General features: G+C 37.9%; 1 protein-coding gene across 5 annotated transcripts in view; it reads left to right on the top strand.

The window, feature by feature from the left end:
• ALS2 (alsin Rho guanine nucleotide exchange factor ALS2) overlaps window positions 1–21611 on the top strand; it is an 84585-nt gene that overhangs the window by 26884 nt on the left and 36090 nt on the right. For all 5 annotated transcript variants that reach the window (XM_066278922.1, XM_066278919.1, XM_066278921.1 and 2 more), the window contains 6 exons: window positions 153–249; window positions 3890–3967; window positions 7326–7502; window positions 9201–9372; window positions 11069–11249; window positions 14724–14789. In XM_066278922.1, coding sequence (XP_066135019.1) covers window positions 153–249; window positions 3890–3967; window positions 7326–7502; window positions 9201–9372; window positions 11069–11249; window positions 14724–14789 — 771 coding nt within the window. The remainder of the gene's footprint in view (window positions 1–152; window positions 250–3889; window positions 3968–7325; window positions 7503–9200; window positions 9373–11068; window positions 11250–14723; window positions 14790–21611) is intronic.

Genomic DNA, 21611 nt, shown 5'->3' with positions numbered 1-21611 from the left:
TATCTTTAGGAGTAGATTGAAAATGTATTCATCATTTTTATTTCAGTGTTTTCTTTAGAAATGTTTATTATTATTTGAAAGCACTGTATAATATGATAAATTCATGGTTCTTGCTGAGAATACTTCTTACCTTGTGTATGTTTTTCTTTAAGGCTTCAACCATTGTGTGTAAAATGTCTGGATGGTAAAGAAGTGATCCATCTGGAGGCAGGTGGTTGCCATTCTCTTGCGCTTACTGCGAAATCCCAGGTAGGAGGCAAACTAGTAGAGCTGGTTGTGATTTCATGGAAAGCCAACATGACAAGATTGGACCATTATTTGAGTATCTGCTGTGTGTCAGGCAACAATCCCATTTCCCACTTGATCTTTCCAGATTTTTACATTGCATAGCATTATTTCCATTTTACAGATGGGGAAAGGAAGATTTAGAGAAATTAAGTAACTCTTCTAAAGACACATATGTGATAGTTGAGTTTAGATTAAACACTAGTCTACCTGTCAAAGAATCTTTCTGTAATGTGTTCTCATCTGAAAACAGAACTCAAAATTTGCCAGGGTATTGGTGAACTTCCATAAATAAGACACTAAGGAAAGAAAACAAAGGCATTTTTGTCTGTTAAAATTATGGGACCTGAAAGTGATCTCCAGAACCATTTAAAGGCAGGACAATATACATAAACCCTCTTAATAGAAGTAGTTTTTAAGTTATTCTTAAATATATACATACAATGATTCTTCATCAATCCCTTTTATCTTTTAGAAAAAGTCATTGAAGGATTTCACATAGCAGTCTACAAAAAAACTAACATAACATAGCCCATGTAAATAACTATAAATATTAGGAAAGAAGCTTGCTATTATTAACATGTTGAATCATCTAAAAGGCTTAAAAATAAAAGATTAGGTCAGTTACAAAATAAATTTATTATAATTGCCAGCCTTCTTATATAAAGTAAAGCAGAAAATATACCAAGAGGAAAAAAGAGCTGTTCACAATTACTACCGAAGTGTTAAGGGAATAGGAATAGTTTTAATAGGAAATGTGTAGAGCCCATATGATACAAACTCAAGAATTCTTATAATCGTAAAAGAAAATAGGAGTAAAGGGAGAGAGGTTTTATTTTTAGATAAGAAGAGTCAGTGTTGCAAAAATGCCATTTCTCCCCAGATTACTAAATCAATACAGTGCAAATTTAATACAGTCTTCCAAATACTCCAATATAATATTTATAACTTGTTAAAATTATCCCAAAATTATTCTAGGAGAGTAAATATAGGCAGTGAGCCCATATATTCTAAAAATGAACAGAAAGGAAGGATGAGAATTAGCCATATAAAATATATTGTAAAACTACAAAAAAGATCAGTGGAACAGAAATATACCTGTAGACCCAAGAGTATAATACACCCAAGAGTATAGGAGAATAATGTATGATAAAAGTGGGCATTTCAGATTAGTCAGAGAAACAAAACTAAAGTGTTCAGTATACTGTTGGAACCAATGACTTATTTCCAGAAGAAAATTAAGATAATTTTACATATTCTACTTTTGGATAAATTAAAAATGTAGATTTAAAAAAATAAAACCTCATATGTAAAAGGACAAATTTAAATGATTTTTAAAAAATAACCAAGGAGTAGAAAAAGACATGACATCAAAACCAGAAATTAATGAGTAAAAATGATGTTTGTTTACATAATAAACAATCCTCAACAGCAAAACACCACAAACAAAATTAAGATACATACTGGGGAAAACATTTATAACATATATGACAAAGTGTTATCACCTGAAACATAAATATTATCATAGCATATTTACCATATTTCCCCATGTATAAGACTCACCCTTTCCCAAAAAATTTGGGGTCTAAGAAGTGTGTGCATCTTATACAGTGTTTATAGATTTTTTTTTCCTTGCATTTACCACTTGAGGAGTTGTATGAATTTTATGATGAATAAAATTTGAGTTCAATAACTTTATGTAATACATTTTTTTTCAAATTTCGGGTCCCCAAAATAAGGTGCATCTTATACATGGGGAGCATCTTATACATTAATGTTCCATTTAAAAAAGAAGAAATAGAAATGGCCAGCAATGAATGAAAGATGGTCAACCACTTAATAAATTTAAATAGAAATAATGGTAAAATATATATTTTCCCAGCTATCAGATTACTAACAATTGTATTTAATGCCAAGTGTTGGAGAAGATGTAGGGAAGAGGTCCATGCAGTGCTGGTGAGAGTGCATGGACTCGGCTGGAAGAGAGTTCGTCAGTATATATCAGAAATCAGGGTGTGCCTATTTAGTGACCCACACGTCTTTGTCTAGGAATTTATCCTCAGGAAATATACACAAATATGTCTATTCAAAGATTTTTTAATATAATTTTTAAAGAAGTTTTTAATAAATATACTTATTTCATTGGGTAACTGAATAAGCTGTGCCCACGATGGGGTTTTATATAGTTATTATAAATGATGTTGTAGCTCTATACTTATTGACATAGAAAAATGTCACTGTATAGCATTAAATAAAAAACATCATGACAAAACCAGTTTTGATAGTATAGTCCCATTTTGCACTTTTCATTTGATATATACATTATATCTAGTAGACATTAAAATTTCTGGAAGCATATATGTGTGTGTTCCCAAAACAAAATAGTAGTTGTTTATAAGTGTTTGATTCATCAGTGGTTTTCACTTTTTAAAAATTTCTTTATACTGTCGTACTTTTGTACAGTGACCATGAATTACTTTTATAATCAGAATAATCAAAACTTATTTTACATAGTCCCTGTAATCTAGTTTTCTTTTGTCTTTAGTAGAATATAGGTACTAGAGTTCCTCCTTCATATATGAAAAGGCTTTCTAGTCTTCCATGGTACTCCTATGTACAGAGCAAAGAATCATGATACTTAGCTTTATTTTTTATCATTTCCTTTGTAAGTGACAGTATAGGATCATTCCTGGGACTAAATCCTGACTGTGCTACTTACAAATTTGTGTCCTCTCGGCCAGTTTCCTTATCTGTAAAAAAAAAAGAATACTGGCCCTGGCTGCTTGGGTCAGTGGTAGAGCGTCAGCCTGGTGTGTGGATGTCCCCTTTCGATCCCCAGTCAGTGCACATAGGAGAAGAGACCATCTGCTTCTCCACACACCCCCCCCCCATTCTCTCTCTCTTTCTCCCGGAGCCATAGCTCAATTTGTTCGAGAGAATCAGCCCCAGGCAATGAGGATGGCTCTGTGGAGCCTCACCTCAGGTGCTAAAAATAACTCAATTGCAAGTGTGGTCCCAGATGAGCAGAGCATTGGGGGGGTGGGGGTGGGGTTGCCTGGTTGATCTTGTTCTGTGTACATGCGGGTGTCTGTCTCTCTTCCCTCCTTTCACTTGAAAAAGAAGAGGAAAAAAAGAGTTATGAGAATGAAACATTAGTTAATTAATATACAGAAATTGTTAAGAACAATGCCTGGCAGTTAAACACCTGAAAAGTGTTTGTGGTGTTGGTAACCCTTGGATTCTGTCTTTCCATGTACTCTGCCCATTATCTCTGGTCTTATTTAAATGAATTTCCTTAATATCTGTTATTTTAAAGTGTAGGAAGGCTACTGTAAGTGATTTATGGAAAGACTAGTATGAGTAATTTATGTATAATTGTTGCTTTATATACTATATAGTACATATACACTGCTCACAAAGCTTAGGGAATATTTTATGGCTTCATACTTATTTTGAAATATCCCCTAATTTTTGTGAGCAGTATATATATACTTTACATGTTCTGGATAAATTAAACATAAATATATGTTATTATAAAGGTTCAGAATTGACATGCAGAGTCAGATTCACAAATATTACCTACTTTCCTGTGGTTTTCTCATAGGTTTATTCATGGGGTAGCAATACCTTTGGTCAGCTTGGGCACTGCGATTTTCCAACCACAGTTCCTCGTCTTGCAAAGGTACTTTTGCAAACTTGATAACTTCTATAGCAACTTATTCCAGAATTCTAAGTGGTAATACATTTTATTTCTCCATTTCATGTTTTAAAAAACTAGAACTGTATATTTATAACCTAAATTTGCTTTGCTATACTTAAGAAAAATATGAAACCACTTGTTTATAATCCAAATGTTCTTTTTTTGATGTTATATTTATATTTACTAATGTGTTATATTTTTTTCTCTTAGCTTCCACTGTTCATTGAACATTCATAGTTCTTTTGTCTTTTTTTAAAAGTAAAAATGAAAAAATTCTTTCTTTTAAAAACAAGTGCTTCTAGGACTTTATACTACCAATGCCTACTCATTGGTTCCTCACTTAATTTGGACTTTTACATAACTTATTTGGTGGTGTTATGTCTTCTTGTTTTGGTTTCTTTTACATACAGTCATAGTAGTAAAACCTTTTGTAAACCTTTTCATTTTCTATAGTGAAAGTAAAAATATAGATGATTTCTTCACTGTTGCATGAATTGATTTTAGTTTTTGTAATGCTATTCAGAGATTGGTAATTCTTATCTCTGATGCAATTCTAGAGGAATGTTTCTCAATGTTTTTTCTGGCCCAACACCCTGAAGAACTACTAAATCCTCATCAATAGTATTGTCTCCTTGTATAAGATTTGTTTTTACTAGGGGGGTAATGAGTGGGGGAGTACATATGGTGATAGCCTAACAGAATGGAATATGGAGCTCCTGTATTTGTAGTTTGATTCTGATATCTTCCCCACCCCAAGACATGCTCCTTCCACTGAAAGTAACAAAGACTAAAAAAGGATCGTTAACCTCTCAATCCAGTGATTCATGTTAATACATAGTCCAACGATTCGTGTATTCAGTGTGCATTGCGTACAACACTATATAAAGACTTTTACATCTGCTTTTTCTTCCAGTGAACTTAGTTTTCCTGAGAAGGAAAGACTGAAATAAAATATCAGGAACAGTTATTTTTTCTAGTTCCCATCTTAAATATTTTCAATATAACCTGACCTATAGTGGCACAATGTATAAAGCGTCAACCTGAAATGCTGAGGTCGCCGGTTCAAAACCCTAGGCTTGCCTGGTCAAGGCACATATGGGGGTTGATGCTTCCTGCTCCTTCCCCCTTCTCTCTCTCTCTCTCTTCTCTCTAAAATGAATAAAGTCTTAAAAAAATATTTTCAGTATAATACGTTTTGATGGTAAGCTATTTATTTCTGTTATTTTGTCACAAAGATATGGTAAATCATTGTTACTTATTTTTTTATTTTCATAAAATACAACATGCATTTATTCATACTAAGGAAAAGTTTTATGGTATAGCGTAGAGACCCTGAAAATAAACTTTTTATTTCACATTTAAGAGTCAGATAAGAGAAAATAGAGTTTGTTACAAGTTTTTAATTTCATTACTATTTAGCTGTACCTATAAAAATAACATTAGGAATTTTATATTTTGAGGGGAAGGGAAGGGTGAGAAAAACATTTTGAACTCAAATCTACGAAATAAAAGCAAGGTAGAGTGAGATCTGAGTTAATTTTGTTTAGGGACTAAGAAGAAGACTCTCTTGTCCTGCAAGAAAATTTAATTCATTCTTTGCAAAAATGAAGGAAGTCAGTTATCTGGGTAGCCCGAATTTGAGAAGACAGTGTCATGCTGGAAGAGGATAGCTATAAAGTAGTTGAGATATGCGGGCACGTGCGCACATGCACACATATTCACACACTCACTCACACGGTCACCTAACATCTAGGATTCGGAGCCTATCTAGACACAAAGAATCTAATAGGCCCTGGCCAGTTAGCTCAGTGGTAGAGTGTTGGCCTGGTGTGTGAATGTCCCAGGTTCAATTCCTGGTCAGGACACATAGGAGAAGCAACCATCTGCTTCAAACACATTGGCCCAGGGCACTGAGGATGGCTCAATGGAGCCTTTGCCTCAGGCACTAAAAATAGCTCTGTTGCAAGCATGGCCCCAAATGGAGGTTGCTGGGTGGATCTTGGTCTGGGTGGGAGTCTGTCTCTGTATCTCCCTTCCTCTCACTTGGAAAAGAAGAAAAATAAATCTCATAGAAGTTATTTTTGCTTATCCGTCTAGGAGCCATGCTGAAGTTGGGTCTGGATGTTAGGGTTACTAGTTTTCATAGCAGAACACTTTCTTAAAATGAAATCTTATGTGAAATTCCATACATAAAACAGATAAACATGAAACTACTTTAGTTGAAGAATGGAGAGGGGTGGGGACAGAGCCCTGGTGCCTGCCTTTCCATGGTAGCTCCCAAATCATTCTGGAATCCTAATAGGTTTGAAAACCATTGGTTTAAGGCGTACTTTTGCATACATCAGAATCACTTGGAGAGCTCGTTAAAACAAATTGTCAGGTCCCACCCTTGCCCCCAGAAACCCTGTGGCCTGAGAGTCTGCATTTCTAACATGTTCCTTGGTTGCTGCTGCAAAGGCTGCTCGCCGAGAACTGCTGGTCTAGGGGATCCACGTAGGTCGATTCTAAGGGGTCCTGCCTCTTTCTACACCCTGGAGTTGGCACAGTGTAGTCACATCAGAGAGGTAGCGAGTTTCAAGTGGGAGAACCGAATTTTAGTATCCAAAGGTTTAGTTGGCCAGAATAGAACTTAGCTTTGTTAGATTTTTTTTTTTTTATCCTTAATTATGTGTATACAGCCAAAATGAAGGAAAGAGGTGTGTGCTAGCTATCAGAATAGGGCTCAGGAAGTTTCTGGGCCCCTTGTTTGTAGGATGGGGTAAGCCCTGTGGGGACTTACAAAAGTAATAATTAAAAAAATCAGATCTAGGCCCTGGCCAGTTGGCTCAGTGGTAGAGCATTGGCCTGGCATGTGGATGTCTTGGGTTCAATTCCCAGTCAGGGCACATAGGAGAAGCACCCATCTGCTTCTCCACCTCTCCTTCTCTCACTTCTCTCTCTTCTCCTCCTGCAGCCATGGCTTGATTGGAGTGAGTTGGCCCTGGGTACTGCGGATGGCTTCATGGCCTCTGCCTCAGGCACTAGAAAGAGCAACAGAGCAGTGCCCCAAGTGGGCAGAGCATTGCCCCCTGGTGGGCTTGTTGGGTGGATCCTGGTCAGGGTGCATGCGAGAGTCTGTCTCTTTCTCCCCTCCTCTCACTGAATAAAATTTAAAAAAAAAAAATCAGATGTGGTGTTTCTTTTTTTAATTCCAATATTTTAGATTTTTACTAAAATAGTCCAATTCTACATTTAAAATGGATCAAATAATTTCTTCTTACCTCTGTATCTGTTCAGTTCCTGTGGTTCTGAAGTACTGATTCCTTCATCAGGGACTAACATTATCTTACTGTCATTACAGGTGAACAGTGGAGTTTGGAGTATAGCTGCAGGCCAGGATTACTCCTTGTTTTTAGTGGATACAGAAGATTTCCAACCTGGATTATACTACAGTGGCCGACAGGACCCTATGGAAGGCGACAGCCTTCCAGAGAATCACAGTGGTCCTAAGACTCCAGTACTTCTCTCCTGTAGTAAGGTGAACAGGAATTGGATCCTAAGGCCCACATTCTGTAGCACATGAAAGAATTTGTGTTTGTTATTTGTTACGTGTGCCTGTTATTAGGTACCTCTGACTACTGAGTTTAACATTGCAAGCCCCTTCCCACCCTCTTTCATTCCTTATCTCCTTTTCCTAACTTCCTTCTCTCCACAATGCACATCACCACTAATACACTATGTAATTTATTTTGTCTATTGTCTGTCCTCCTTAACTGTAAGATTTGTAAGAGTAAGGATTTTAGGATTTCTTGTTTACTGCTGTATCCTTGTAGTAAATATTTTATAAATGTTTGTTGCATTAACACCCTCATGTAGGAATATTAAAAAGTACATTTTACAATGAAGTTTCCTGACTGCATTTGTGCATCTCTCAGAGGTGAATTAGGATAGAAACAGAATAGATGAATTTTTTACTGTAAGTGGGAACTAAAATTTTTAGGGGCTTGAAAGGCCACCAGCAGCACTCTGTTTCCCATCACTGCCCTGTTTCTCTTAGCTTTTCATTTTATTTACTACTGTTTATCTTTTTCATTTGTTGATCTGAATTTCTTTGCTTTCCTACTTTCTGTTTTTTATAAACTTAAGTCGTGCGTCCCTCCCCACTAAGGCTACGTACATTCCCAAAGTCATATGCCTCAAGGAAATTAACCATCAAAGCTGGTACATTCTGGATTTCTTATTCTTATTGAGTAATATGTCCTATGGACTGTTTTTTGTTTTGTTTTTTATCCTTAGTGTTTGTTTTTCTGGCTAAATATGTAAGCTATGAATGAACAGAAGCAAGATCTTTCTTGCTAAAGCAACACTGGCCAAGATTTGGCTCTTACCGTACATATAGCCTGTTATTCCAGACATGCCAGTTGACTCTTTGTATTTATTGGCCATGGCTCCACATCCTATCCAAAATGCCACAGTCCAGATAAAAGATGGAATACTCTGATGAAAGGGATGAGGCTCTAATATGTGTCTTTAGTTACAATGGGATTTTAACAGTCTCTATTGGGTCTGCAGTTTGGTTGCCTACTTTAATAGGGATATAAAATAAAGACATTGAATGTTTTTATTCAGTGGTGTCATGGTAAGCAAAAAAAAAAGGTATCTTTTAAAGAAAATCCCTGTATGTTGTAAAGTACTTCTAAGAGACAAGGTAACTCCCAGACCTTCGATATTTTGTTCTGTAGCCCAGAGTCCTCTCTGCTCTCATTTGTCCTATTTTATACAAAAAGGAGCCTGGAGACATGTGTCTTTATCATTTGTATCTTTGTATATTCAGTGTGTGTGTGTCATTCTAAAACGTAATATGAAATAAAATGCATTTTGGCAACAAATAAAAATATAGTGTATATAGTAAAAGTATAGTGTACATAGTACATATATGTATATGTATCCAGATATATATATATAGCAATGGTCTAGTGGTAAGCCATCTCTAAAATTCAAATCAAAACAAAACCAGAAAGCTTTCATCTGTAGTGTTTGACATTTTGAAGGGGAAGGTGGAGAGGTAATTTTTTTATTGCCAATTTCAAGCTATCAATGGTTTCATTATCAGCTTGCAAAATTCCTGAATATTTACCAGTTGGCTCTTGCTGGCTGATACAAGCCAGCTCTACTACCCAAGTTGCTATTAGTAAATTATATTTCATCTTTAATCTTTTCTTGTCCTGTGTTTTAGCTTGGATATATAAGCAGAGTGACAGCAGGAAAAGATAGCTATCTAGCTTTGGTGGACAAGAACATTATGGGATACATTGCCAGTCTCCATGAATTGGCTACTACAGAAAGACGGTTTTATTCAAAACTAAGTGATATCAAGTCTCAGATCCTCAGGCCTCTTCTCAGTTTAGGTAAGTAGAACACTCTTGTTTTATCTGCTCTTCCTATATACAAGAAACCTTTGAGTTTGGTTTTCTCCTTTCCTTCCATTCTCTTCTATTTGTACACAGGCTGTCAATGCCTGGCAAGCCGTTTCCACTCTTCAGTAGTCCAGCTGCCCCTGCCCTAGGCTTCCACTCCCATAGCTCCTCTTACTTGTGGAAGTAGAAAATGAAGCTTTCAGAATGTTCATGGTAGAGAGGCAGAAACACCTTGGGGAAAGCCGGGAGAGGACGTTTTCTTTCTCTTTCTCTCCTTTGTACCCCTGGGCATCCTCTGCGGACTCAGTTCAGGCCCCACTCCAGTACTTCACTTCTACCTTGCTAGTACATCAGCTTTTCCACATATTCAGTGAGGAAACATTTTTTCAAACAACTAACTTAGTGTTTCCTTTGTAAGTTGGACACTATCTGCATTTTTAAAAACTATATTTTGCTGTTTTAAATGTGGTCGCATCCCCTGTTCTAAGAATTCCCTGCCAGTGGGTGGACCCATTACCCCAAGACAGGCAGGAGAAAGGAAGCAGTCCCAGCTGGAGGCTTCCTGGATTGCTCTCAGAGGAAGTGAAAGCTGCCTTTTCTCTGCCTGAGTTTTTACTTCTTCGTTGGTCTTAACTGGTCTTCTCATCCTCATGGCTTGGTGAGAAGGCCTAGAAATTAGGAATTTGGGATTGGGACAAAGCAAATAATCTGATGCCCTTTATAAAAATTTAGAGTAACCTAGGCAGTCTGGTTTTTGGATTACCCTCTCTGTACTGAAGTGTTGGGCTTGTCCAAAGGACAAGTTGAGAAGTCAGTACAAAAAGTTGAAAATGTAACCAAGATATAACCGTAGAAGTTATAGAAGTGAGTTTCATTCCTGTCACTAACCAGTTGTGTGAAATTAGATAATTCCTTTCTCCTGTCTTGAGATTACTTATCTTCAAAATGAGAGGAGAGTTAAATTAGCTCGGTGGTTCTCAAATTTGGCTGGTTTTCAGATTACATGGAAAAATTTTCTTCTTAACATATTATTCCTGGGATCTTAAGCCTGGCCTACTAGTCACAATTTGAACAGGTCTCTGTGAAGGTGCTTTTAACAAGTTCCTCAAATGACTGGATTCTCTGATCTCTTAAGCTTTTTTTTTTTTTTTTTTTTTTGTATTTTTCTGAAGCTGGAAACGGGGAGAGGACAGTCAGACAGACTCCCTCATGTACCCGACTGGGATCCACCCGGGGCGAAGCTCTGCCCACCAGGGGGCGATGCTCTGCCCCTCCGGGGCGTCGCTCTGCCGCGACCAGAGCCACTCTAGCGCCTGGGGCAGAGGCCAAGGAGCCATTCCCAGTGCCTGGGCCATCCTTGCTCCAATGCAGCCTTGGCTGCGGGAGGGGAAGAGAGAGACAGAGAGGAAGGAGGGGGTGGAGAAGCAAATGGGCGCTTCTCCTATGTGCCCTGGCTGGGAATCGAACCCGAGTCCCCCGCATGCCAGGCCAACGCTCTACTGCTGAGCCAACTGGCCAGGGCTTAAGCTTTTTTTTTTTTTTAACACATTGAGTTACACAGTTGAGAATACATCTCAACATGTTAAGTATTTTTAGAAAGGGGAAATTCATAATCTTGATCATAAGGAAGTATTCAGGTAATGAATCTTTAGGTTATGCTGTCATCATCATCACCATTTTATTACAGATAATTTGGGCACCACAAGTACTGTCCAGCTGCTGCAGGAGGTGGCAAGCCGGTTCAGCAAGCTGTGTTACCTCATTGGTCAGCATGGAGCCTCCCTGAGCAGCTTCCTTCACGGGATAAAGGAAGCCAGGAGCTTGGCCATTCTGAAGCATGCAAGTCTCTTCTTGGATAGTTACACAGAGCAAGTATCCAGTCCTGTGTCATGTTCAGTCTCTGCAGGGTTTTTCTGCCAAGGAGAACAGCTCCTTAATCAGAAGAGACTAGATTAGGGAGAGTGATATAAGGTAATAGAAATTGCAAAGCAGTATTTTAATCTTAAGCCAGTTATAGTTCAGCATTGCTAATATTTTAGTTTTTTCTACAGGGAAGGTTTAAAAATAATTCTCATATTTCCTTCTGTATTTTAGCAGGATAATTGATAGTATACTTTATATAAAATGTACTATAATAAATATGAATATATAAACATTCTCTTTAGAGAACATATTTGTTTACTTAAGTAAATTGAGGAAATAAATAAACAAATTATTTTAAGACAGATTGCTGATTGTAAATATGGAACTGTTCCAATGTCTGGTTTTTACTGTTGTGTCAATGGAGAGTTTAAAGAACAAAGTATCTTTAAAATAAAGGTATTTTCTTAATAAAACTGAGGATAGTTATCTAATCCTCTTTTCATGTTTTCCAAGTAAACTATCCCAAATGTATTTGAAAATTTAAGTATTTCTTACTTTTTCTTAATTTGTTTTTTGACATTATGATTTGAGATATAATTTGTGTTACTTTAATGTACATTAAATGTTACTGTTGAACTGAGGATAGGTTTTCTTCTTTGACTGAATACGCAGTAAGTGCTGGCTCTGGGGAAGCTCTGAGACCATAGCAGCCACAGCGTAGTGCCCATGGAAAGCACCAGCCTCAAGGAGTTCATGTTCTGTTGGTGTTCTGTTAGGTTATTTATAATATAAATAAAGTGCGTTTATTATTGAAAACTATACAAATAAAGATAATCAGAAAGATATTTAAAGTCACCCATAATCCATCCACCAGAAATAACCATTGTTAATAATCAGTGTATTTCCTTTTGGACCTAGCTTATTTGTGCAAATAGATGTATGCAAATTTTTTTAAAAAATTTTATTTAGTGAGAGGAGGGGAGGCAGAGACAGACTCCCACATGCACCCTGACTGGGATCCACCTGGCAAGCCCACTAGGGAAACCCACTCTTCCCATCTGGGGCCCTTGCTACATTGCAATGGGACTCATTTTTTAGCACCTGAGGCAGAGGCCATGGAGCCATCCTTAACAACTGGGGCCAACTTGCTCTAATCAAGCCATGGCTGCAGGAGGGGAAGAGAGAGAGAGAAGCAAGAGGGGGAGGGATGGTAAAGCAGATGGGCACTTCTCCTGTGTTCCCAGACCCAGAAATGAACCTGGAACATCCACATGCTGGACCGATGGTCTACCACTGAGCCAACTGGCCAGGGCCAAAATATATGTGATTTTTAATTCTAAGCAAAGTTTAATAAATATATACTTGAAGCTGTTGTCTGAGAAGAAAGACACTGGTTGGAATCTTAATTCATCATGTTTCAGACATAAAAAATAACATTTGATATTAGTTTACTTTATTTTTATTTTTATTTTTGTATTTTTTTTTTTTGTATTTTTCTGAAGCTGGAAACGGGGAGGCAGTCAGACAGACTCCCGCATGTGCCCGACCGGGATCCACCCGGCACGCCCACCAGGGAGCGACGCTCTGCCCATTCGGGGCATCGCTCTGCCACGACCAGAGCCACTCTAACGCCTGGGGCAGAGGCCATGGAGCCATCCCCAGCGCCCGGGCCATCCTTTGCTCCAACGGAGCCTCAACTGCGGGAGGGGAAGAGAGAGACATGAAGGATAGGGGGAGGGGTGGAGAAGCAGATGGGCGCCTCTCCTGTGTGCCCTAGCCGGGAATTGAACCCAGGACGTCCGCACGCCAGGCCAACGCTCTACCACTGAGCCAACTGGCCAGGGCCTATTAGTTTACTTTTTTAAGCTAAATTTTCTTTGTGTGAAAGGTTCAGTTTTTTTTATTTGTATTTGTAGCAATCTATTTCAGTTCTTTTTTGTCTCTAATCAGAATTTATGCCTGAAATGCTTTTTATTTATACCTTGGGCTATTTTTTAACATAACTTACATAGATGGAGCAAGTAAAATTTTTTATTTATTTAAAATATAAATAAAATTTATTTTTAATTATTTAACTTTTATACGGCCTAGCGTGCGGAGGACCCGGGTTCGATTCCCGGCCAGGGCACACAGGAGAAGCGCCCATTTGCTTCTCCACCCCTCCGCCGTGCTTTCCTCTCTGTCTCTCTCTTCCCCTCCCGCAGCCAAGGCTCCATTGGAGCAAGGATGGCCCGGGCGCTGGGGATGGCTCTGTGGCCTCTGCCCCAGGCGCTAGAGTGGCTCTGGTCGCAACATGGCGACGCCCAGGATGGGCAGAGCATCGCCCCCTGGTGGGCAGAGCGTCACCCCCTGGTGGGCGTGCCGGGTGGATCCCGGTCGGGCGCATGCGGGAGTCTGTCTGACTGTCTCTCCCTGTTTCCAGCTTCAGAAAAATGAAAAGAAGAAAAAAACAAAACAAATTATTTAACTTTTATAAATAATTTATTTAAATATAAAAAATTTTTAAATTGTAAAATACATAAAACAAAATTTACCATTGTAATTATTTTTAAGCGTATATTGGGCTGTTTTTGAAGCTGCCTTCTCTTTCAAAGTCATTTTATTCCATTTGCCAACCCTGGAGTATAGAAAAAATGTACGTGACTCAAAGCAGTATATCAAGACTTAATTGTTAGCAGTAGATCGATAGCTAACTAACATTTTTTTTTTTTACAGAAATAGAGAGTCAGAGAGAAGGATAGACAGGGAGGGACAGAGAAAGATGAGAAGCATCAATCATCAGTTTTTCGTCACAACACCTTAGTTGTTCATTGATTGCTTTCTCATATGTGCCTTGACCACGGCCCTTCAGCAAACTTGAGTAACCCCTTGCTCAAGCCAGCGACCCTGGGTCCAGGCTTTGCTCAAACCAGATGAGCCCTCGCTCAAGCTGGTGACTTCTGGGGTCTCGAACCTGGGTCCTCCACATCCCAGTCCAACGCTCTATCCACTGCGCCACCACTTGGTCAGGCAGTTAACTAACATTTTTTAACTTTCACTCAAGCTTGTTTAGCATATTTTCTTACTGTCTTATCTCTGTTATTTACTTCTAAAGACTTCATTAGGAAGCTAAAAGCGAAGTTTAGAGAAACTTTTTCATTAAAAATCCAACAGTTCTAATCATATTTTCTCAAATTTGTTAAGTTACAAAGTAAACTGTACCAGATAAATTCTAGCATCATCTACATACCTTTAGGTGTTTTTTGAAATTTCTGTTATATCAACATCTTTACTGAAATGGCTGTTTTCTTCCCCTGATTACTATGATTACCACATAACCTGCCCAGTTGTTTGTAGTTCATGAATTCTGACATCACAAATGTTTTGAAACTCATGGCTGGGATACCAAGAAGTATCTGTTCCAGATGCTTATTCTAAACCTCTGAAGAACTAATATATATTTTAACACTAATGTACATGTGTTTTCTTTTTTGCTCAAGGTATTGTACATCTACTACAAATTTCCTGGTTATGGGAGGATTTCAGCTTCTTGCTAAGCCTGCCATGTAAGCAAATACCTTCCAATTATTCTAACAACCAAAGGTCATGTTTTAATAGGTTTAGTGTTTTTGAGTGCCCATGCAAAGCTTTTTTTTTTTTTTTTTTTTAATTTTTTTTTTTTATTCATTTTAGAGAGGGAGGGGTGAGAGAGAGAGAGAGAGAAAGAGAGAGAGAAGGGGGGAGGAGCAGGAAGCATCACCTCCCATATGTGCCTTGACCAGGCAAGCCAGGGTTTTGAACCGGCAACCTCAGTGTTTCCAGGTTGACACTTTATCCACTGCGCCACCACAGGTCAGGCCCATGCAAAGCTTTTACCTGGTTGTTTTACCAAGTAAATCATAGTGTAGGTATTTATTATTATAAAGAGCAGGTAACCTCTGATTATCATTGGAAGTAGTATGGTTTTGAAAAGCCACAAGATCTTAGTCTTTCATTATTGCTACCACATATTATTTCTGAAACTTTGGACAACTGTCTTCACTAAATTGAGTTTAATTTTTTCCTCTGAAAAATGAGAATGTTCTCTTCTATGTTGTGAGGAACAAATAATGTGTATGATGCCACACAGAAAAGTGCAAAGGGTTACACAAATATAAAAGTTTTTGCATTCAGTTTCTGGAAAAGTAATAAATATCAAAGCCCCTTATGAGGCCAGTCATTCTGCATTATGTAGTTTCTCAAGAAGTGTTGTCCTACAACAAAGGCAAGATTAAAAAATTCAGTCATATGCTAAGAGAAAGCATTTCAAATATTTACTCATGGCTTAGATTTAATGGACATTTACTTTTGATCTTCTAACAGAAAGAGTAATAATATCCTTATCATTTCTTAAATTTTGTTAAATATCCTTAATCAGGTTAAAAAGCTCCCTTCTATTCTTAAAAGTTGAAGAGGATTTTTTTTAATATTAAATATTCTTGAGTTTCAAAGTAAATTCAGTGGTGTCTGTGTCTTAGTTTTTAATACATTGCTGGATTTAATTTGCCTATATTTTAGATTTTTGCATCTTATGTGAATAAGAGATGTTCTTTCTTTTCTGGACTTGCCCAGTTTTGGTGAAAGGATTACACTAGCAAGTATAAAATGGTAGAATTCATCTGTAAAAATATATGGCCTTCATAGGGGCATTTCCTGTAGGGAGTTTTTAGACTACTGATTTGGGTTTTTTTAATGTGTTGATGTTTTCAGGATTTTATTTCTTCTCATGGCTTTAATTATATTTTTCTGGAGAATTGTTCAATGCATCTTTGTTTTCAAATTTATTGGCATGCTATTCCTACCACTATCTTAAGATGCTTTCACCTCCATAAGAACTGTACTTGTGCCCCTATTTTTTTATTAATTTTATTTATTTATTTATTTTAGCGGGGTGGGGGAGGAGAAGTGGGGGAATGAGAATAGGGACCATCAATTCCCATATGTACCTTGACCAGGCAAGCCCGGGGTTTTGAACTGGCAACCTCAGCGTTCAAGGTCAACACCTTATCCACTGCACCACCACAGGTCAGGCCCTAATTTTTAATCTTAATATTTGAACCTTTATCTTTTTATCTTGGTTAGTCTTATCAGCAGTTTATCCCTTTTTATTATTCTTTTCAAAGATTATGCTTTAGTTAGTATTTTCTGTTTTCTATTTCATTAATTTCTGCTTTTTATTTCTACCTTTTTTTTAGCGAGAGAGAGAGACAGGCAGAGACAGGCAGGAAGGGGTACAGTACCTTAGCTGTTCATTGATTGCTTTCTCATATGTGCCTTGACGGGGGGTGTGGGGCCTCCATCCAGCCAAGCCAGTGACCTCTTGCTCAAGCCAGCAACCCTGGGCTCAAGTCAGTGACCATGGGGTCATGTCTGTGACCCCACTCTCAAGCCAGCGACCCTGCGCACAAGCCGGGTGAGCTCGCACTCAAGCTGGCAACCTCGGGTTCCATACGTGGGTCCTCTGTGTCCCCAGGCTGTCGGGCCCTTCTACTTTCTTTGTGCTCACCTTCCAACTTCATGAGTTTAGCACTACAGAAGTTTGGCCATTTTTTAATCTTAATATTTCTGATGTGTTTATATATATAAAGTTATAAATTTTTGTCTAAATATTACTTTAGCTTTATCTTAAAAGTTGATGCATTTTGTTTTTTATAAATTTCAGTTATAATTTTTTTTAAATTTCTATCATGGTTTTTTCTTTGTTTCATATCATGTGGTCATTCATTTCCAAAATACAGGGGTTTGGCCTTCATAGTTTTAATGACAGGTTAAAGAGTATTATATTTTAACTTTATGTTGTAATTTTAAAATCCTTGATCTTGCTATTTTTTAAATATTAATATAATGACATCATTTTCTACTCTTTTACTTTCTGTGATTCTGCATTGTATTATAATATTTTTGTATATTTCTTGTAAGCAGCAGGTGAATGGACTTTACTACTTTGGTGTTTTCTTAATTATCTGCATATTATAATAATTAAAAATGTGTATTAAAAAAATAAAATTATAAAATAAAAAAATAAAAAAAAATAAAAAAAATATAACCTAAAAAAAAAAAAAAAAAATGTAGGTGGGGTTGAACACACAGTGTGCTGTACAGAGGTGTGTTGCAGAATTGGGCACCTGAAACTTGCATAATTATGTAAACTGGTGTCACCCCAATAAATTCAATTAAAAGAAAAAAGTATAGGTGGAATGCTGAATCTTGAAGAAAATAGGAGAAAATGACTGACTGCAGCCAAAGCAATAATTAAATGAAGCAGAAAGAAATTGGATAGTTACTTTACAAATAGTAATGCCTAAAGAAAAGCAGGTTTAATTACAGGAGAATGCAAAAATAGGTGGATACTTGTGGTGATTTACATGGGGAGGCTTCTGGACTTCTTAAAGGACTATGGCATTTGCTGACCCTGGTGCCTTATTATACTTTATTGTTAACCTTCCCTTAGTATTTCAGAGTTGAGTTCCTAGTACTTAAGAGTACCCAACTCCTTGTGAGAGAGGTAAATCATATGGCATGAATGAATGGCTCTTGCCAGAGCCTGGATGAATGGAAAGCACTTAATGAACACTGGGTGACACCGAGCTATGGCAGCAGATAAGCCTGGATTTAGGCAGTATTTCCCAAGCAGTAGTTTATGAACTGCAGGATTTTACGTAGTTAAAGGCAGTGAAAATGTCTTTTTTCAACTTCTACTTACACAGTCAATATTTAAAGTCATCTTAAAATATTCATTTTAAAAGAGAACAGTTTGAGAACTTCTAGAGGAAAGCTAGTGAGCCCATGTGGCATTTGTGGATCTTAGATGATAAGGCTCTGGCTCCCATCACTTAGCTGCTTTATCACTTAGCTACTAATCTCAAGATAGTTTGGTGGTTTGATCATTATACGTATAGGGTTTATAATAATCATTATTATAAAATATATACAACATATTATCATTTTAACCATTCATAAGTATACACTCCTGTGGCATCAAATATATTCACATGTTTTGTAAACCATCACCATTACCATTACCTATAAACAAAACTTTTTTTTATCATCTCCAACAGAAACTTTGTACCCTTAAACGGTTACTTACCTTTTCTCCCTCCCCCAGCCCCTGGTAACATATATTCTATTTCCTGTCTATGAATTTGCCTGTTGTATAAGTGAAATATATAATATTTGTCCTACTCTGTTTGGCCTATTTCTCTAGGCATAATGTTTTTAAGGTTCATCATGTTGTTGGATATACCAAAATTTTTTCCATTGTATGGTTGAATAATATTCCATTGTATATATATATAACACATTTTGTTTATCCAAATGTGGCATTTGTTGATGGACACTTGAGTTGTTTCTGCCTTTAATATATTTATATTTTGAGTAACAACTACAAATCGAGCCATGTAAGGAAAGAGTATTGCCACTATTATATCAAAAACTCCCAAGAGAAGAGAAGCTAAGCAGATTCTCTGGTTTAGATGTCCTGAGAGCACACCAGGGCCCCTGTTGGGAAAGTCTACAGGCAAGGAAATGAGAAAGTCCTGAAAAGTAACGGGGGTCACAAGAATTGGAATATTTCTGTCTAGTACAGGATGTTCAAGAGAAATGTGGTCAGAGGGAGTATGTGTTCACCTGTAATACCTGCTCCTCTCAGGAGCGGGCAAAGCAGAACACTTCTGAAAGGCTTACATGTGTGTCCGCAGGTGATCTCAGCAGCAGAACATGGAGGTGGAAGTAGGAACAGTCACATAAGCCAAGTATTAATAAAAATATGGGACATGTTCCCCAGGCTACTCTCTCTTAGATCTCTCTTTTTTTTTTTTTTTTTTTTTTTTGTATTTTTCTGAAGCTGGAAACGGGGAGAGACAGTCAGACAGACTCCCGCATGCGCCCGACCAGGATCCACCCGGCACGCCCACGCCCACCAGGGGCAAAGCTCTGCCCCTCCAGGGCGTCGCTCTGTTGAGACCAGAGCCACTCTAGCGCCTGGGGCAGAGGCCAAGGAGCCATCCCCATCGCCCGGGCCATCTTTGCTCCAATGGAGCCTTGGCTGCGGGAGGGGAAGAGAGAGACAGAGAGGAAGGAGAGGGGGAGGGGTGGAGAAGCAGATGGGCGCTTCTCCTGTGTGCCCTGGCCGGGAATCGATCCGGGGACTTCTGCACGCCAGGCCGACGCTCTACCGCTGAGCCAACCGGCCAGGGCCTCTCTTAGAGCTCTTGATTGCATTATAAAATAATCCAGTTTGTTCCATTGAACTTTTGGATTCCTGAAAGTTATTCTGTATTTTTCCATCTTTCCACACTAATATTTCATAATTTCTAAGTGGAGTTAAACATCTCGTTATTTCATAGTTCTCTAAGGGATTATAAAATGACTCAGTCTTGCCTTATCTTATGTGACTCTGTCTTATTTGAGGCCTTGTAGCTAAGACTTGTAGACTGCCTATAAAATACTCAGGGCCTGGCACATCATTGTATTGTTCATTAAGTGGCAAATAACTCACTGGGGGACAAAATTTTTGTTGCATCCACCAGAACACTTGTTTTTACATAATTTGAGTGTTCTGATCTCAAATCTGACATCAGTTTTTCTCTGTAAGCTACAGTTTTTTGCAATTCAAGATTTTAGGTTTTCATCTTATTGTAAAATTTTCAACATTTAGTTTAACATAATCAAGTAGAATGTCTTGGGCATCATCTTTGTGAAAATAGAATAATTTATATAATGCAGTAAATATACTAGTACACTAAAAAATATGATTGCATCAGAATTTGTCTACAGTTTCAAAATAGAACTATTAAAACATGTATTTTAATCATAAAATTTGCGCAAAACTTATTGAAATTCTATTCAGACAAAAATTTGCATTTTGTAGCTCTTGTGTTTGTGTACTTGTTGAGGACAGTCTCGTTTGATGCTCCAGCAGTAGTCTGCTCATCACTAACAGCTTCAAGATTTTCAGGAAACTTATCAAGGTGACTGTTCAGGAAGTGAATCTTAACACTCATGTTACATCCGATGTTGCAGAAAGCCAATAGCATCCTTTGAGCCAGAAGTTCATAGTTTTCTGCTTTTTTGTTGCCAAGGAAGTTCTTTGTAACTACTATAAAAGACTGCCACGCTGCTTTCTCTTCCTCATTCATCTTTCTGGCAAATTCTTCGTCATGTATGAGGGTTCAAATTTGAGGTCCATCGAATACACCTGCTTTTATCTTCTTGAAAGACAAGGCAGGAAAAGCAGAAATAATATGTTGAAAGCATTCACTTTCTCTATTCAAAGCCTGAACAAACTGCTTCATTAAGCCAAGTTTGATGTGAAGTGGGGGGAAAATGATCCTGTCTCGATTAACTACAGGTTCATTCACAATATGTTGCATCCCTACTTCCAGAGCTTCATGTTTTGGCCACTCCTTCTGTGTCCAGTGTTTCTCCCGAGTTCGGCTGTCCCACAAACACAGAAAGCAAGGATACTTCGTGAAACCTCTCTGTTGTCCTAGCAGGAAACTTACCATTTTAAGATCCACACAGATGATCTAGTTATGCTCCTCATACTTCAGAAAGTCGAGGACAATTTTTATGTCATTATAATCTTCTGGCAGATGAGTTGAATAACCAGTTGGAACTGCTGCATAAACATTACCGTTGTGTAGGAGAACACATTTCAGACTCTGTTTAGAGCTGTCAAGAAATAGCTGCCATTCTGTTGGACTGTAAGTGGTAACACCTTAACTGGCTGAAAAGACTACTGATACCATGACAGTAAACAAAGTATTTGTCTTCGGGAAAAAAGTCCACAAAAATTTGTTCACACTTCCTGAAATGAGATACTTTAGCTGACCGGTGAAGTACATTCTTTTCTTGAAGCCTGACGGCTAATAATTCAGCTGCTTTTTTGATAGGCCCAAATCTCTTACTAAGTCATTCAATTCGGGTTGGCTAAACTGCTGAGGGGTTAATGACTGCTTGGCATCAGAAGAAGACCCTTCAGATTCTACAACCATTTTCTCATGCATCTTATCAAAATACACTTGATCACCATGTTCATTTTCTTCGTCCTTAGAAGAAATAAAACCATTGAAAACTGGAACCGGGAGTGTCTCAGAGTGTGGGGTAGGTCGTTTTGCTGAAGGAATATTAGGATATGTGGTCATATGCCGTTTTTTCTTGCCGATACCTTTGTATGGATCAGACAGAAACAACAGTCACTGCTGTGGTCCTTAGGTTCACGCCCAACCATGGGAATAGCAAAAGGCATTCCTTTGCTTTTTCCTTTTGTCCAGTCATGAAGCATTTCCTCACAATTATGACCCACAATATGAGGAGCCCAATTCTTGTCTTGATCACCAAGGGGAACT

This window comes from Saccopteryx bilineata, chromosome 5 (assembly GCF_036850765.1).
Source record: "Saccopteryx bilineata isolate mSacBil1 chromosome 5, mSacBil1_pri_phased_curated, whole genome shotgun sequence".
Taxonomy (NCBI): domain Eukaryota; kingdom Metazoa; phylum Chordata; class Mammalia; order Chiroptera; family Emballonuridae; genus Saccopteryx; species Saccopteryx bilineata.
This window is presented reverse-complemented; position numbering and strand designations above follow the sequence as displayed.